Below are 19,685 nucleotides of genomic sequence, written 5' to 3'. Positions count from 1 at the left end.
CACTATAGTTAAATCAATTAAATAATACACTTTTATACTTTTATCATCATTTTTTCTCCCCTTCATTCACAATCACTTTTGGAAAATATTAAAATATTATATGATGTGAACAGTAAAACCATAAATTTAACTTTCTCGTATAACATTTTCCCTCTTCTATACTCATAACTACTTATAATCATATCATATACTTTACAAATTTTTTCCTTTGGATATTTGTAGAGAATATGTTGAGAATGATCTAAAGGCAGTTTATCTTCAAATTAATGGTTAGGGTTTGATCTCCATTTAAAATGGTTTATATATAATATATTTGGCTGTTAAATAAAATAAAATAAAATAAGTTTTGATATCCTTTTAGAAATAGCTTCTAGTTACTATAGCGACCTCTATAAATAGTTAAGTATAGTCTAGACACAAACTACATTTTAACAAGAAACAAATGGATTTCTTATATCTCACTCTCTCTTCCATAATTTGCTTCTTCTTTCTCCTTCATGCTATCGACCTTTACCGTAAAAGAAGACTTCCTCCCGGCCCTATCGGCTTCCTGATCATCGGAAACCTACTCGATATTGGACCCAAACCCCATGAATCACTTGCCAAGCTCGCCAAGAAACACGGTCCACTTATGACCATCCAATTAGGCAGTATCACCACTGTGGTAGCATCCACACCCGATGCCGCCAGAGAGATCCTCCTACGCAATGACGAGGCTTGCGCTGGTCGTCCTGTCCCACACGCAGTTACCGCTCTAAAACACCCCGATATGGCGGTTTTATGGATACCAACAAATGAAACATGGCAGACCATTAGAAAAGTCATTAGAATGTGTCTCACTAGCCAACATAAACTAGACACACTCATGGACCTTAGGGAAAGTGTGATGGAGGAAGTGTTGGTATTCCTTCGGGGCCAAAAAAGAGCGGGTGTAGACGTAGGAGAGCTGGCGTTTGCGGTCGCACTTAACCAGTTTTCGAGAAAGTTTTTTTCTCGGAATGTTATCTCTACCTACGAGCATGACAATATTCACGAGTTTAAGACGGCCGTGGAGACCGCGATGGAGGTGCAAGGGAAGTCCAACATAGCAGACGTATTTCCCGTGCTGAAATCGTTTGATCCGCAGAATATAAGGCGGCAGGCGAAGGAGGCGTTTGTCTGGTTGGAAGATATGGTAGAAGGGTATGTGGATGAGAGAGTAAAGCACCGAGATTCGAAGTTGCCGAGGCTTGGCGATGTGTTTGATTCAATGTTGGACTACTGTGATGATCATATTGAAGCTGATTTCAATGTCAAGCACATAAAGGCTTTAACTGTGGTAAATATGATCTATTCATCTAAAAAGTTATATTATAAAAAAGAGAAAATGATCAAAATGATCTATTGACCTACTAAATTCTTCGACCAAGGAAAACCAGATACGGTGCTGTGAGAAGCTTAACTTTACACAGTAAACTCATTAAAACTACGTAGTTTTAATTTAAAAAAATTCATAAAAACTAAAATTGGTAACACGTAAAGCCGTCTGCTCTCTTATGCATCGTTGCAAACCCTAGGTTAACTTTTCCCCTAAAAGAGATGACTTTACGTGTTTGAATTTCCAGTTAACAAAAATCAATCCATTTGAATCACTGTTTCGAGATAAGTTTTACATTAGTTGACCCATATCCTTCTTCCGATCAAAATTCGTAAAACATTGGTTTGAAACTCAAAAAAAAAAACGTAATGACGTTAACTGTATTTTAACGGAAGACCATTGAGACAAAAATACTTGAAAGGTTGGACTGTTGGTAGCTAGTGATTTTTAAAGGTGAGATTATTATCGGCCAATACACAAAATGTGAGATTATTTATTTTCTATTTGCCTAAATTACAGGATGTGTTAGTAGCAGGAACGGACACGATTGCAAGCACTACAACATGGATTATGTCTGAATTGTTACTCAACCCTCATATGTTTTTAAGAGTTCGTGAAGAAGTGAGCCAAATAGTGGAAGAAGATGGAAAGATTAAAGAAGCCAAAACTCTTAACTTGCCTTACTTGCAAGCCGTAATCAAGGAAACCATGAGACTTCATGCAGGGTCACCTATACTAGCGCCTCACATAACTCAAACTGAAGTTAAAATAGGCAGTTATGTTATACCAAAAAACACGCAACTTGTGGTGAACGTATGGGCGATGGCGCGGGACCCTAGATATTGGGAGAATCCAACCGCGTTTGTGCCGGAAAGATTCTTGGAAGATAAGCGTGACTATAAGGGGCAACATTTTGAGTTCATACCATTTGGATCGGGTCGAAGAAAGTGTCCGGGCATGCCTTTGGCTGAGAGGATGTTAAGTTTAATTGTGGCTGCATTTGTGTATCATTTTGATTGGGAGCTTCCTCATGCTACAGAAGAAATGGACATGAGTGATACTTATGGCCTTGCATTGCTTAAAGCAACACCACTTGTTGCTACCCCTATACCCCTAATCTAGTGACTAGATAAGGTGAAATGGACATTCAGTTGTGACAAACAAGGTTCAGTTCAACCTAGTTTTTACTTGTTTGCTATAACAAGTAAAGTTGTATGTTGTATGTTGGCTAGCATGTGTAAAAGTGTATGTTGGGTGTTGCAATTCTATTATTCGCATTAGCATTTATGTTCATAATTTATAAATATATATCAAGATGCCATGAGCTATTATGTAATACAAAACGCAATATAATATATTGGAAAATCTTGTAATATGGAATGCATATATATTTTTTTTCTAAGTATCTTAAAGGACCCCGTACATTTATGTGAAAAAAAATTTGCATTCATCTTGTCTAAAAAAAAGACAAAAATTGAATTATTGAATGCATTTATATATTTTTGTTATAGAAAAGTGGACTAGCCTATAGTTTGTCTAATTAAGTTAGTCCAGGAGGTTTTGAATCCTTTAAATAGAAGCATTGGCATAAGCATTTTCAAGAATTAGTCAAATGGGACGACCCGATGTGAGTTCCAGAATTTCAGAGATGGCTTCCTCGGATAAAGCAGCATGAAGAATCAGAACAGTGCGTTTTCTAATCATCAGCAGTCCATGAAGTATAGAAAGCGTTTGGGATGGTTAAGCCGTCACCATGAGAAAGCAAGTTCTGGAAAGTAAGAATGGGCACCATCTGATTTTTCCATGCCAAATAATTGGCAGCAGATAACCAGTGGTGGGAGTTAGAGGGAAAGAAGGGGAGGACAAGTCCTGATACCATGTGAATTAAGTGAGAAAGGTTGTGTGTATAGAGTATACTTCTCATTACAAGAAGTTTCAATAATACACAATAAATGAGGAAAACTAAAGAGTTAATGATAGAGAGTTTTTTTTACCAAGTGTAGTTAGGAAAAATATTTACTAAATATGGGTACTTTTAAAAGTAATTTTCAAAATGGGTGTTTTCTAATTTAATGTTCAAAAACAATTAAAAGAAAAAAACTCAAGCAACTCCCATTACTTCATCATCTCCGATGTAGAACCCGGCAGTTCACGGCGACGTTACTGCAAACCTCGATACTAATTCTGGCAGTTTAGGCGGCTGTCAAGGCGGTTCATGGCGGTGACAAGTTTGTGTTCTTTAGAGTGTTCACCGCCGCGCCTCTGCAAACGTCGATTTCGATTCCGGCGGTTAGACGGATGTCAATGGCGGTTCACGGTGGCGACAAGTTTGTGTTCTTCCGGCTATTCACGGCCGTGTCAATGCCAATTGCGGGATTCACAAAAATATTTGAATGTATGCATATTTGGTTTTAATTAATTTGAATGTTTGATTATTAGATGTCTTCATGTGAAACAATTTGTTGGGTAATAAGTCTTTTCCGACTAATTATTATTTCAACTGCATGTAGTTCTTAATTTCGATCGTTAGGGTTATAGCCGGAGAAGATGAAGTAATGGGAGATGCTTGAATTTTCTTTTTTAACTGTTTTTGAACATTAAATTAGAAAACACTCATTTTAGGAATTATTTTTCAAAGTACCCCTATTTGATAATTATTTTTCCTAACTACACTTACTTGCTAAAAAAACTTAATTAAATAACAACAATCAAATCGTCAATGAGACTATGAAGGTCATAACACTTCCCACAATCATTCTTGTACTCTTCCTAGCTACATGGGATCAACCTTAACGGGAAAAGGAGATTCCCTCCTAGCACTGTCAGCCTTCCCATCAACGGCAGCCTCATTGAACTTGGACCAAAACCACATGAATCCCTAGCCAAGCTCGCACTTAAACATGGTCCTTGTGACCATTTGATTCGGCAGCCTCGCTGAGGTGGTGGCATCTATAGACAAGACCCCGCTCGAGAAATTATATAGTTATATAATTCCGGAATGTAAAAATAAAAATTTGTTACATATAATATTCCACATAATTTGGTAATTATATGACATGACTTTAAAAAAAATGGTAGGAATGAGAACTTATTTTATGACCTTATTGTCCTTGTGTACTTTTATTTATTTAAAGTATTTATTGAATTATTGCAATCATTTAATTTATAATCTTAATCAAATTTAACTAGTGTAGGGTCAATATTCTATATTGTTTTTAGAATTGTATATGTTGTTTTAATTTGTTTTTAGTTGTTATAGTAGTATATACTCGGTACGTTTATTTTGTAGTATTGAAAAAATAAGTACCCTATAAAATGGTCAGTTACCCATTTCTCCAAACATAACTCCAACACAACTTAAAAGATTTGAAATAAAGTTTCTCTCTCCAAAACCTCTCATCTCATCTCCTCTCTTTTAGAATAACAAACTAAGATCCGAGATCCGAGTGTTGTCGGTGATTTCCGCTAACCAACAACACGGATTGATCAGAGTAAAGTTGTGAGATCCATCTAGAGGACCTACACGTGGTATCAGAGCTTTCGGCTCAACTTTTTGTGGTTTTTGGGTCAAACTTTTCGGATTTTGATCTTAGTTTTTTGTTGGATTTGAGCTTGGACTTGGTTTAGGAGTTTGTTGGATCTTTTTTTTACCAACAACTTTAATTAAATAACAGTATTACCGGTTAGAAAAGCCTAACCGGAAGGAGTTTGTTGGATCTTAAATCTGTTCGAAAACAGTGAGATCTAAAATCGTGTTTTTTGTATGGTTTAACCTTGGTTCGAAAATATTCAAATCTAAGCTTGATACGTCCAACGGATACTAGATCTACAATATTTTGAGCGGTCAACATATTTATGGGTCAATGGAAGGGATAAGTGGAAAGTGGCATCAGCAAAGTTTTCATCACACAAAACAATTCGCAAAAAAAAAAAACAGAAAAAAAAAGAAAACAATTTGCATCCTCCCTTCAAAACAATTCGCATCCATCCACCTTCAAAACCAATCGAACGCCTTTTTCCTATACGATCGGATCCACATTCCAGTTCAATCGCATCCATCTTCCGACCCATCTCACAACCACTGTCCCTCTCGCATCCGTCCTGCAACCCCGTTTCGCAACTCGCAACTTTCCATCTCGCATTCTTTCTCATTATCCTTCCCTTCAAGAACACCTCCGCCACCACCACCCACTCTTCGCCGCAACTTCCAAACACCACCAACTCAAACCAAACACCATCCACTATCCAAACTAATCGCAAATCCCCATCTGCATAATGGGTGACCGGAGTTGAGATCTGGTATTTCAAGGACTACTCCGAGTAAAAAGGCTCCGAAGAAGGCGGCTGCGAAAAGCTCGAAGTCAAAGGGGACGATGATGGTATATTAGAGGTGTTTAGAAACAAAAAAGAAATTGAGATTTGCAGATCTAGTATGCAAATCAACTCAAATTTAAGTTTTTTTTGTTGAGGTTTTTTGAGTCGAGTCTTTCAAGTCAAGTATTGAGTCGACTCGAGTTTTTTGAGCCAAGTTTTTCAAGTCGAGTTTCAAGTTTTTCAAGTCAATTTTTGAGTCGAGTCATTTGAGTCGAGTCGGTCGGGTCGTGTCAAATTAAAAAATAAATAAATAATAATAATAATAATTTAAAAAAAATGTCTTACGACCCTAAGCTTGATGGAAATCTGGATATGGGAGAAAGCCGAAAGAAAATGTTAAAAGGAGAATCCGACATGTTTACACATATTAAAAGAGAATCGGTTGTCTCTCTCATCAACAGATTTGAGTCACTCGTCACTAAAATGAGAAGTGTCGGTATCATCAATGGTTTGTCTGAGATCAACATGAAGCTGTTGAATTCACTGCCTTATACATGGAACATCAATGTGGTTACCATCAAAAGAACCACAAACCTGAACACCATAACACTCTCAGAGTTGGCTTCTACCATCAAGTCTTTTGAAATAATGGAAGATAAGCTCCAAATGAACAATCAGTCCAAAGAAAATAAAGTTGGGACAAGTAATAAAGTTGGGACAAGTGCTGCAGGTGAAAGCAGTCATGCATGTCATATCCTTCCCGAGGTACACACAAATCCGTGAACACAAGCTTGCATTCATAAAGTTGAGTTCTATAGACAAAACTATGATGTTGTTTTAAAAGAGGACTCACAGTTGAAAAGTCTGAAAAAACAATATGTTAAAGCTGATGAGATTTACACAACTAAGATCAAAACACACTATGATGATGTTGCAAATCTCAAACTAAAAATCTTTCAAACACAACAGGAAGTTGTATACTACAAAGACATAGTTTCAAAGTTGAAAGATGAAAATGAAAATTTGAAAAATGAAATTTCAGTTTACAAAGCAATTTCTGAGAAACACGAAAAAGCAGTTGAAAGATTTGAAATAACATCTGGTCAGTTAGATGAGATTCTTGGAGCACAGAGGAGTGCTAAACAAAAGTTGGGTCTAGGCTATGACTATTCAACTGTACCCCCTCCCATGAATGATAATTACACTAGCCTGCCCCATTTTAGTCATAACACTCTTCCCGAGGAAGAGATGGTATATGGAATTGGTCATGTACCAAAACCAGTAAAATTTATTCCTCCAGCTTCTAAAGCAACTGCTCCAATACCTGCAATTATTGATTCTAGTGGTGATTCATCATGTTCAGCAGGTTGTGTTGAAGAAAGTGGGTCGATGGAAACGAACAAGAGTTGTGATTATGAAACCGTTTGTGATGAAACTTTTGTTGAAAAATGTGTTAATGAAAGTAGACCTGTTGAGGTGAACATATCAAGTTGTTCATCATCAAGTTGTGAGACTGAGGGTAATTCAAGTGAAAGTAAAGTTTTTGAAAATGAAAAGGCAAGCACTTCGTGTAAATAAGTTCCACCAAATAATCGATCATTTTCTCAAACTACCAATCAATTAAGAAATCCTCAGTTATACAACTCCTGTGATAACAACTACTATGGTCATTATCAACAAAATTTGTTGATCCATATTACACAAATGTGTTTTATAATCATGTTCCTTTCCAAGGATCATCTTTCCCACCACACCAACCACATTATAATTCAGATGAGTTCTATGGCGCTCCTAGGAGAAAGTGTTGTTTTGTGTGTGGTCACTCTTCTCACCTTGCAAGACATTGAAAGCACTGGTTCAAGCAACAGCTTGATATTCAAAGGCAGCTTAGTCAGTCCCCCAAAAGGAGCTTTTAGTAGCCCTGATTCAAGGACTGGTCAAGCTGATAGTGAACCAAGTGAAATGGATGTGAGATCCAAACTAAATAAAGTAAAACGCAAAAAGACACCTTTTTGGAAAATAGATTCAAAATCAAAAAGGGTCCTAAGACTGTAAAGTCTGAGGATTCACCAAAAACAAAAGAAAAGTCCAAAATTGCAAAAACCAAGGAACAAGTTTTTACTTGGATTCCTAAGGACCGTTCTTCATCAAGTGAGGCTCCAACAAGAAATAAATGGTTTTCTGGAAAAAAAATAAAGTTTGGTCGGTTTACAGTCGACCTTCCCGGAACAAAAGTAATCCGAGAATCCATGTCTATTTAAACGCTTAGTGCATGCAGGGTTAATCAAGGAGGACTATCAATAGTATTAGGTACTTAGATAGTGATTGCACCCGACATATGATGGGAGACGAACCCTTGCTACTTGATGCTAAACCATTCGATGGCGGATTCGAGTCTTTCATAAGCGAAATGGGAGGACAAACTTCAAGGAAGGGAAGCCTTGTTTAAATGGTTCAACAACAACTTATCGAGCGTTTCTCAAACTAATCTCGTCCAACTACTTCTCTCAAGTGATGGATCCAGCATCAGCTGCTGGGTCTTGGTTTGAATCTCTTCAACTTTGTTATAAAATGTGATAATGCATGCTTAAGAGAGTCCATCTGACAGCAACTCTGCTGACCTTTTTATTAAAACCATCGATCATGCCCGATTTGAATTTCTGGTCGAATCGCTCGGCATGATCAATTTTGATTAAAAAAACCTATCTATCTTTTTGTTTTAAAATTGTAAATATTTTTCAAATATGTCATAATTTTAGAGGGAGAAAATGAGTTAGATTTAACTCACCAAAAAGATTTTAAATTTATTTCAAGAAAAACAAAAACAAGTCATTTGATTTATGAAAAAGATTTTATGTTCATTTAAGAAAATCTAAAAATATTCCAAAAGAGATTGTCCCGTTTAGAGGGAGCTCCTGTTTAGAGGGAGTCAAAAATTTTGAAATTTTGAAATTTTGAGAAATTGATCCGACCTTTGGAAAATGATAAGAAAGTATCTCTAACGATTCTAGCACATGAAAAGAGTAAATCAAAAGCCAACAAGATCATTGCTTCATGTATAGATAGGCTTGACAAATGAGTAAATCTCATAGTGATATAAACTTAAATATCTGCCTATGCTAGTGGTTACACGTCATGAAGCGGTTGCGACTCCAACTAAAGTCATATCGATGAAGGTAGAAACGTAAATAACATTTTATACCCAAGCCTCTCATTACCTGATCACAGTTGTCTTATGAAAATAAGTGTCATTTTTAAGTCTATTATGTCAAGAAAAGAGTCAGAAAAGAAAAGAAAATTGTCAGAAAAGACAGCAAAAGAGTCAGAAAAGAAAAAGAAAAATAAAAAGATGTCTGTCTTAGGATTTTTAACTTCTGCTTTATTTATTCATTTATTTTGATTCAAGCCTTGGACTTTCTACGTTTGTAGTCATACAAGATCTGATTGTTAAGGCCCTGAATCTTCTGCTTTGTATTATTTTCTTTCTTTTGTTCAAGCCTTGGACTTTCTCTGCGCGATAATATGGTATTATCAGACCTGATTGTTAAGGCCCTGAACTTCTGCTTTATTTTAATCTTTCTAGATAGAGTTAAGTGTTCAAAAATAAAGTGTTCAAAGTGTCAATAAGCGTACTGCGATCAGATAAGAAAGGTTTAAGTCAAGTTAAGGTGACATATGAAAACATACTAGGCCCGAGGTATGATGGAGTCTGTAATTTGTCAGATTAAATGGGGACCACATAAATATTGTGCTTAATCTATACCTTAACTTATCACATTGATATCCAAATACTTGTTAAGTTTAAAGTGGACAAATTATATCTACAATCTACTTTGGGTTCTTGGCATAATAATGTCCAAATAGAAGTGTGATCTAGAACGTTAACAGATAATGCGATTCCATGTTGTGATCTTTCTCACAAAAATAGTTTAGTAAACTCTTAAGTAAATATTTTTGACATATAATATTAATTTCATCTTTATTCCTATATTTTATTTTTATTTTCTTTTTTTTTATGTTTCAACTTCAAATATTTTGTATATATTTCGTAATTTTAAAATATATGAAAATGCCAAAAAGAGTTTAAGTTTTTATTATGTTCGTACATATTTTATTAAACTTTGTTTAATTCAAAATCATGTGTTTTGTTATCAAGGTCGTTCATACAAAGTTAGTTAATTGGAAACCTGGGACTTAAACCAATCACTTACAAGTTGAGGGAATGAAATTAGGAGGGTCTGTGAACGAATTCTTCTTTGACCCTCAAGAGGGTCTGTGAATGAATCTTATCATTCTAAGTTTTGTACAGTTATACATAGACAGGTAGATCAAGATCAAGTCTGCTTGTAATTGCAGATGCTGAAGCGCTTAAAAGAAAACGAGAACATGAAAGTTGGTTGTTGGACCTAAAAAGGAACTGATCTGAAGACAAGGAAAGAAACCAGTCGGCACAAGAAAGTCAAAAAAGAAAATTATATGTCGAGCCTCCCATATCTGATGTTTCTAAAATTTGCAGTTGCCGATCCTTCCCTAAAATAAGATGGAAATTCAAGTCTACAAGACCGGAAAATAAAGAACTGTTTAAGATCCAATGTGGTTCAAGATCCTGGATCAAGACAAGTACTAATTTTCAAGAAATAAAGACGAAACAAAGAAGTTGACGAAGGTTCCTCGACATACTCAATCCTAGAGGGAGATTGTAGGGCCAATATTCTATATTGTTTTTAGGATTGTATATGTCATTTTAGTTTGCTTTTAGTCGATGTAGTACGTACTCGGTACGTTTATTTTGTAAGTATTGGAGAAATGGGAACCCTATAAAATGGTCACTTACCCATTTCTCCAAACATAACTCCAACACAACTTAAGAGATTTGAAATAAAGTTTCTCTCTCCAAAACCTCTCATCTCATCTCCTCTTTTTTAAAATAACAAACTAAGATCCGAGATCCGAGCGTTGTAGGTGATTTCCGCTAACCAACAACACGGATTGATCTGAGTAAAGTTGTGAGATCCATCTAGAGAACCTACAACTAGACCAAAACTTCAATTGATTTGTGTGGTTGAGAGGAGTTCTCATAACTAGTATAAGTTCTCAAAATACCCTAGTCCCTATATGTATCCGTGTATACGTGTAGGTACGTACATACATATGTACATATGTATGAATAATGAATAACAAATATTATATACATACTAAATAGTGTAGGTCCAAACGTGGGTGGATCTAACCATAGTCTTGGATCAACCAAGCTTAGTGCTAGCAGAAATCACACTAAGCCACCTAAGCGGTCTCGGATCTTGAGATTTTATTTTCTAGTAGTTTGAGAGAAGAAGAGAGAGAGCCGAGAGAGAAAAGAAGAGAGTTACAAAAGTTTTATCTTGGATTAATTTCCTTCAAAAATGAACAACCATCAACTTCTCATGGCATGCTACCTATTTATAGGGAAGCATGCATGAGAAGTAGAATACATTACATGCCCAATGGGCTTTACAACTTATTTCTCTTGGGCCTGAAATAAACAAAAAGGCCCATTACATAAACATCAATACAAAAGACTAGTATAAACAAAAAGGGACCTAACAATCTCCCTCTAGTCTTTAGTATTGGAACCCCTCGGTGTCGTAATCAAGCCAGCCGTCCTCGGGTAGTGGAAGTTCAACAACTCTTCTAACAAATTTGTTGAAGGCTTCCACTATCCGGTCTGTGTTCTGACGACCAATGTCCTCGACGGTTCCCAGGGGTGAATTGTATAGCTTCTTGATATCTTCTATGTGAGCCCCATTAGCTCGTGCTCGTCAAATACGCGAATCTCAGGCAGATCTTTGCAGCGTATGACGGCATCCCCTATCGTGTTGTCAAATTCTCAGCCTGTGAAGTCTCGGAGGATGTTGGGAATAAAGGGCTTGCCATGGTAGATGATATGACAATTCTTTGGTGCCATGTATCTCCACATGGTTCGTGGCTCTCCGGTGGCTGGGTCTATTTCTCTTGGGTTCTTGTACTTCCGACCCTTATTTGGCTCAAACTCCTTGTAATCGACCCTCGATTGACGATGAAGGTAATCTGGAATCCAACTATCCAAAGTGCTCCCAACCACACCATGACCTAGAGCTTTTCGAAGGTAATTGAGGTCAAGCTCTGGTAGTGACTTCAGCTCATGATGGTTGAGATAAATCAGATCACCACTATATCGCCTAATCGCCCAACATGTGTTCTCCTTATTATACTTTGCATATACAATCAGCGAATCATCGTGGTAACGATAGATGAGATCGCGGGCGCATGCACAACTTGACACAATATGATTCTTTCTCTTTCTCTTTAGTGGTTCCTGTGTCAAGTCATCAGTTGGATTGGAGACGGGATCAGCAGCAAGAGTCTCTATAGTCTGAACTTGAGCAGGAGGAGTGTCAGGATTAGGTGAGTAATTGATATAGTCATCTTCAACCCCCTTCTCTGTATTCTGTTCAATAAGTTGCTCCAGGTTCTTTCCCGCTTCGATAAAGTCATCCACAGCACCTGAAAAGTCATCAGGAAATAAATCTTTATACATGTCAGTAATCTGTGTGTCGTGTTCCCTGACTTTGCCAGCCGAGTCATGAGCAACAGGGTCTTGAATGTCATGTTGAACTGGTGGAGGTGATTGAGTGTTATCTCCACCTCCACCTCCTGCTGCCCCGACCCCTCCGTCTCCACCGGCTCCTCCTTCATCATCATTATCATCATCTTCATCAAAGCTATCATGAACTTCATTATCGTCATCATCTTCTTCCTCATCATCATCTTCATCATCACCATCATTTCCACCACCAACACCGCTAGACTGGCCACCCTGTTGTACTAACCGACCAACAGTCGCCTCTCCTTCAGATACTACAGCCTGAACTCCTCACATGGTCACAGATGGACCTGCGGTATGCTGTGAACCACCGACTTCAGAAGTCTCACCAGACCTTCTCCAAGTCCCAAACACTGCGTCAAGCCTATCCTCCAGACCATGAAATTCATCTTCTTGAATGCCCATGAGGTCTGAGGCCGCCTGGTACTTACTCACCATGTCTTCATTCGTCTTGAGTTGTAGCTCATTCAGACGATCCTGCTCCTTTATCTTTCCTTGTATGGCCTCCATTTCTGCTCTGAGTGCATCAAGAGAGGCGAATGAAGCAAGCTGATTTTCCAAATTTGTAACTCTGGAGTTTGTGGCTTCATTTTCAACATCCCACCTTCTCGTCACATCTTCGATCTTCTTGTTTACACTAGATCTGAGAGCACTGGCACTTGGTAAGTCTCTTTCAAGTGTAGTCATCCTGTCACCAAGTCTTGAATGATCTGCTCTCAGATTAGCGTTCTCAGAGGCCTCACGGTTCATTAGTGCTTGTAGATTCTGGATTCGGGTGTGGAAGGTGTTTGTCAATAATCTTTGATTCTCAGCAAGAGCATCGCTTGCTTCCTTTTGCTCTTCCAACACCCAAATCCTTTCCCTTAGAGCCACTTTCTCTTCTTCATCCTCCAATGCCTTTTGTTTCATCTCCTTAATTAACTTGAGGAGCACAATCTCTCGTTCCGCCCTCTTAGCGTTGGATTCCTCCGGTGCGACAATCCTATCGAGGATAGGATCGGCGTATACTGGAGGTGTTGAAGACATCCCTCGGGAAATGGGTTTGGGTGAGATAATGGTGGATGGTGGGGTGGTGGACATTATGGGTGGTGAGGTTGTTGGCAAAGGTAGGGAGATGGCTTGGGTAAGGATTGGTGAAGTTATAGTGGTGGGTGGTGTTGGTTGTGTTATAGATGGTGTGAAGGTTTGGGTTGGGGAAGTAATGACGGTTTTGCTCCATAGGCTTGCTGTTTGTATTGGTGAGCTGAAAACTAATGAGGTGAATATGGATGAGGTTGGTTGGGTAGGTGGTGTTGAGACTTGAGAAGGTTCAGGTTGGGTTTGTTATTGTGGTGGTGAGTGTGGTAAGGATGGTATTTGGGGTAGGAATGTTGAAATTGGTTGGTCTGTTGGTGAAGGATCAGGTGAGGATTCTGGTGAGTCATGGAGTAGGGTCTTGGTTTTCTTTGCTTTGGTTTTCTTTCTGGTTTTTGGTGTCTTGTAGGCAGGGATTTGTATCTTGGTTACATCTAGTGTCTTGAGGGCTTAGGCCAGGGCTTCTTTGGTGATTTTTGGTTGGTCGGATGTTTTGTCTTGTGAGGGAGTCTCGACAAGGAACTTGGTTGACTTCTGGGAGTCCCCAAGTTTCCTCAAGCGCTTCAGGGGCGGCTGGTCTTCTTCTTCCTCCTCAAGTTCTATAACTTTGCCTTTTTCAGCCTCTTTCCTCTTTAAGTCGTGCTTGGCCTTTGTTCGATCCTCGGCCGGCTCATCATTGGAATCTTGTTCACCTTCAACTTCGGGTTCATCATCATCTTCACCCTCAGTAGATGCCTCGTCCCCAGCAGGCTCTGTCTCCTCAAATAAACCAAACTTAGGACCCGGCCTTGGTCCCACATACTGATGACCCCTTCCCTTGGTGCTCAGCAACACACCGAAAACCGAAGTTTTAATCTCATTTACATGGTACGGCTCGGGAAGTGACTTCTTGTCCTTGGCCTTTTTGGACCCCGGTCGTGAAACATCCAGAATCAAATCGTTCAAAATCAGCTGCACGGATCTCAGGTACATAAGCCATGTAGCACCACTCTTGATGTTTCCCAACATGCACAAGAATATCCTTCAAGAGTAGTTGAACTTCTCTCGAGTCGTCAAAGCAGACATAACACGAACCCAGTTTGTACTCATACTGTCGAATCCTCCACGAGTATCCACAAAGCAATGAGTGACAATGTGGAATAAAAACCTCCAGTATGGTGGAAGTTGACTCTTCTCAAGGCTCCTCCATTCAGTGTCGTATCCCATCTGTTCAACAAAACCAACTAGCTTCTTCCTATTTCCCTTCTCATATGTATAATCTGGCTGATCAGCAATCTTCAACACCCGTCTAATGTCTGCTTCTGAAATAGTCAACTCCTTTCTGGCAACAGTTGTTGTGAAAGATGAGTCATCGGCAACCTTGGCAAACGCCCAGAAGTCCAAGACCCATTTATAATAAACAGCTGGGTTGGCGGTGATAGCATAAGCAAGGGGTGATTTCTTGAGCACCTTGACCATGGAGGTAAATACTTTGTCTGCCTTTTGCCTTTGGCAACCCGAGAGCACAAAAATTATTATGACCCTGAAAGTTAAACCAAGAGATCATGAGAATCATCATTGAAAAATAAACAAAACAAATAAGATATATACATAAGCATTAAGTATTTACATATTATAATTTAAATATTTAATTTAAAAAAAAATTATATACATTTTAGTTTTAACAAGGTGATAAGTCAGTTTTAGTATATTCACAAGTCAATTAGACTACAATGTACAAAGATTAAGTCTAAAACAGTCCAAGAGTCCAAACAGTTCATTGGTCTGAAAACAATCCAGTAGCTTCAGATTTAAGATTCTGAAAATTTTGCTAAGTGTTGGTTTTTCGCATGAGGTCTTATTTCGCTTCGCATGAAGTCATGTGAAGCGAAACAAACAATCCATTCACTTCGCATGAGGTCAAGCGAAGCGAAACAGAAATATGTTTCGCTTCGCATCACCAAGCGAAGCGAAAAACCCATCCATGCGAAAACTTGTACTTAGCCCTTTTTGATCCCCCTTTTCTTTTCACATGGTCGTCTAGATGCGAATTAAGTTTCTGGAAAGTTTGAGCCTAAACCTCCTTGGTTTACTTAGTCAATTTAACCTTAGAACATCTGAACAAAAACCTAGATCTACAAACTTTACATAATAATAATAATAATAAACAAACTAATTAACAATGATGATAAACAGGATCTAGTCCTAATAACAGTTCATAATCCAAATAATGTTAAGCTTCAGGCTTATGTGCAGCACACTCTCCGAACTCACAAACATCAGAAGTTGGGTCCTAAATATTTTGACCCTTATTTGATTCGAGAAAATTGGTAATGTAGCCTACCAGTTAGACCTTCCTGCTTCTGCCCAGATTCATCCTACATTTCATGTGTCCTTACTAAAAGCTGCTCCTGGTCCACCAACTTCTGTTACCCCTCTACCAACTAACCCTCATGTTTGCATTAGGCCAAGAGCTATTTTGGATAAGCAAATAATTAAAAAGGGAAATAATATGGGCGTTAAAGTGTTGGTACATTGGGATAATTTTCCAATTACTGAAGCTACATGGGAGGATCTAGAACAATTTTAGCTCCGGTTTCCGAATTTTAAATCTTGAGGACAAGATTTTTGCTTGACCGGGGAGTATTGTTACGAGTATAGAAAGCATAGGGGTCACTTTGTAATTTCGTGATAGTTATGACAGGGGTCGTTTTGGTAATTGTTGAATAGTTGGTGTCTGTTTGTAAAAGAGTCAGTTGGGTTGTTAGCTGTTAGTCGTTAGGTCGTTAACAATTGAGTCTGTATAATAACAAATGGAACGATCATAATGGATTACGCTTGATTTAGTTGAACCTTCTCTCTCTGTTCTTTTCGATTCTATCAATGTATTTGATCCAAACACAATATCCAAAAAGTTATAAAGATCAATGTATGAAGTAATTAATAATTTGTATATGAATTACAGGAACTTTTAACAGCAGGAACCGACACGATTGCATGCACTACAACATGGTTAATGTCTGAATTGTTACTCAACCCTCATATGTTTTCAAGAGTTCGTGAAGAAGTGAGCCAAATAGTGGGAGAAGATGGAAAGATTGAAGAAGCCAAAACCCTTAACCTGCCCTGCTTGCAAGCTGTAATCAAGGAAACATTGCGTCTTCATGCAGGGTCTCCCATACTGGCGCCTCATGTAACTCAAACTGAAGTCAAAATTGGGAGTTATGTTATTCCAAAAAACATACAAATTATAGTGAACGGATGGGCGATGGCGCAGGACCCCAGGTACTGGGAGAATCCGACGGTGTTTATGCCAGAAAGATTCTTGGAAGATAAGCGTGACTATAAGGGACAATGTTTGGAGTTCATACCCGTTTGGATCAGGTAGAAGAAGGTGCCCTGGTATGCCTTTGGCTGAGAGGATGTTAAGTTTGATTGCGGCCGCATTTGTGTATCATTTTGATTGGGAGCTTCCTCATGCTATAGAAGAAATGGACATGAGTGATACTTATGGCCTTCAATTGCAAAAAGTAACACCACTTGTTTCTACCCCTATACCACTGATCAAGTGACTTGAATATGGTGAAAGGGGCGTAAGTTGTTTTTACAAGATTGTTTTTAAACTTATAATAAGTAAAAGTAGTATAAGTTGATGGCTAGAATGTGTAGCAGTGTATTCTTGTAGCAATTGCTTATGTTATGTAGTCTTGGCTACACTTTAAATTAATTAATAAAATTGGATTGGCTGCATGTCCCTATTTTATACATATGTTCTTCTATGAAGTTTTGACCACATTTTGAATTATAAAAAGCATGCGCACATGGTTTCTTTATCAGTTCTCACTTTATCCAACACGTTATCTTTCCATGTTAGACCAAGCCCATTTAGATGTGGCCGCAAGCCCACAAGTATTATTTATTTAATCAAATGACCTAATTAATAGGCTCATACGACATATTGGTTCTTTGATGAACATACCCATGTGTCATTTAGCGTTTCCCCTTAATGTCAAAATAAATATACTTACATTAAATAGCAAAATAAAACAATAACTTTTTCTTCGAGATTTCCATAAATCGGTGACATCCTAACGTGAATCGAATCAGAATCGATTAATGGCATTACATCCTAATTGATATTGAATAATAAAATCCAAACATAAATAATCCAAAAACTTCTAAATTCATAATTAATTAAAGATTCATTAATAACTTCAAAAATGAAATCAAAAGAAACTAATTGAGACAGAATATGAGTTGCGGTAATGGTTTCTTTGTTGGTAGCTCCGCTTCTTAGTTGTTGGTTGGTTGAAAATTCATTGACATAAAACGTACGTCCATGGGCACATTGAGTGGTTTGATCTTCAAGAGGTTGGTTGGATGAACTTAGTTGGGTTGGAATAGCTTGAATTGGTTGGGCTTGAATGGGTTGAACTTAATTGGATTGGTTGGGTTTGCACAAGAGGCGCTTCGTTGAATTGGGCTCGAGAGGCTTGAGCTACATGTGTTTTACGCGTTTTAGATTTTTTTTTATTTTTGTTTCACGTGATGATGATAAAATAATTAAACACGCAAAATAATTATTTTAAAATTTAACATGCTTACATTATTGAAAAAAGATATATCAAAAATATATATATTATTAAAAGGCTCGTAAAACTAATAACCAATTGGCTATATATGCACATGTTCACTCCCATTGCATTTTTCATGCAAAAACAAAAATGAACAATGGAGCTTCTTCCTTTGCTTTTTCCCATCATCATTCTTTTCTTCTTCCTACATGGAATCGATCTTTACCTAAAAAGGAGACTCCCTCCCGGCCCCATCGGCTTTCCCATCATCGGAAACCTCTTCGAAATTGGACCAAAACCCCATGAATCCTTAGCCAAACTCGCACATAAATATGGTCCATTTATGACCATCCGACTAGGCAGCATCACCCAGTGTGGTGGCATCTACACCCGACGCCGCGAGAGAAATCCTTCAACACAAGGACGAGGCTTGCTCAAGCCGTCTCATCCCGGACGTTGCCACCGTTTTAAATTACCATGAAACCGCAATCCTTTGGATGTCACCTAATAACGAGACATGGCGAGCCATGAGAAAAGCCCTTAACATGTATCTCACCAATAAAGAGAAACTCAACAGCCTTAGCGACCTAAGGCAAAATGTGGTGGATGAAACCTTAGATTTCCTTAGGGAGTCCGGGCGGAAAGAAGTGCCCGTGGACATAGGAAAACTTGCGTTTACGGTCGCACTCAACCAGATGTCGAACACGTTTCTTTCGCAGAATTTGATCACCGGCTACGAGTCGAATAATATCAAGGGGTTCAGGATGGCCGTTGTGACGGTGATGGAAGTGCTAGGGAAGTTTAACATAGGGGACATATTTCCTATGTTGAAACGTTGGATCCACAAGGTATAAGGGGGCAGGCTAAGGTGGCTTTTAACTGGATGGATGAAATGGTAGAGGGTTTTGTAAGTGAGAGACTAAAACACCGAGATTCATGGACAGAATTACAAATTTTGTTCTTTAAAAAAAGCCAAATTACGGTTCGTGTCCTTTTTTTAGTTTCCTTGCAGGCGGTGTACTTTAAACTTTTTTTTTCTACACGTTATGTCCTTTACGCTAACTGGGTTAGAAAAACTCAGTTAAATGCCCTCACGTGAGGCGCAAGTGAGGGTATTTTTGTCTTTTCGTCTACCCTGCAACTTCTTCCTCTTTCTTCTTCATTTTTGTACGACTCTCTCTCTTTCTCCCCCCCCCCCTTCTCTCTCTCTCTCTCTCTCTGTTTAAACCACCACCACACCACTAACGGCCACCGGAGACCATGTTAATCGCCACCACCACGCCTCCACCATATACCCAGCACATGAAACCTGGCCCGTCGTGATCCCCTCCACGTCATCTACATCATCATCACCACCACAGCCGATTTTCCGACAAGGAGATCGATGACTGCACTGTTGGTGGTCACGGCGACGGTGACGGTGAGTATTTCCAGCGACCAGAACAAAGCTCCAGATCTAACTCGCAGAAATTTACAGTTAATTTGAAGTCCAAACCAGCGATAACGGTGCCCTAACCGCCGGAAAAAGTCCGTCGTGTATCACCACCTCTTTACTGCACTCTCTCCACCACCACTTCACGGCCACCGCCACCACCGCCGGAAACCACCTTCTCTCCACCCTAACTGATATCCAGAGAAGTGATTCAAGTGTGAGCATTTTAGGATCCGGTGATTGGGGATTTGGATGCTAGATCCGCAATTTATGAAAGCTCTAAAACGGAATTAAGTCGTCGGATAACAGATTGTGACGGAGATTGATTCATCG

At 38.6% G+C, this 19,685-nt stretch overlaps 2 protein-coding genes and 1 pseudogene across 2 annotated transcripts; all 3 read left to right on the top strand.

Annotated features, from left to right (window-relative positions):
* The first annotated feature begins 432 nt into the window (after positions 1 to 432).
* Positions 433 to 2,498, top strand: LOC143543803 (geraniol 8-hydroxylase-like). The gene is made up of 2 exons (XM_077036041.1): positions 433 to 1,318; positions 1,877 to 2,498. The coding sequence occupies exons 1-2, from the start codon at positions 443 to 445 to the stop codon at positions 2,477 to 2,479; spliced, it is 1,479 nt and encodes a 492-aa protein (XP_076892156.1). The 5' UTR covers positions 433 to 442; the 3' UTR covers positions 2,480 to 2,498.
* A 12,325-nt stretch (positions 2,499 to 14,823) lies between these two features.
* Positions 14,824 to 16,734, top strand: LOC143543821 (carnosic acid synthase pseudogene; annotated as a pseudogene).
* Positions 16,735 to 16,750: 16 nt separating this feature from the next.
* LOC143543802 (cytochrome P450 76C2-like) lies at positions 16,751 to 18,768 on the top strand (the record flags this gene model as incomplete). The annotated part of the gene is made up of 2 exons (XM_077036040.1): positions 16,751 to 16,876; positions 18,280 to 18,768. Coding segments are annotated over exons 1-2 (615 nt in total), but the record flags the coding sequence as incomplete, so codon positions are not given.
* Positions 18,769 to 19,685: the final 917 nt, after the last annotated feature.

The sequence above is a fragment of the Bidens hawaiensis genome, unplaced genomic scaffold (assembly GCF_021521415.1).
Source record: "Bidens hawaiensis isolate Kalapana, Puna unplaced genomic scaffold, B.hawaiensis_p1.1 tig00013302_1, whole genome shotgun sequence".
Taxonomy (NCBI): Eukaryota; Viridiplantae; Streptophyta; class Magnoliopsida; order Asterales; family Asteraceae; genus Bidens; species Bidens hawaiensis.
The sequence above is the reverse complement of the archived record's forward strand: the minus strand, read 5'-3'. Positions and strand labels throughout refer to the sequence as shown.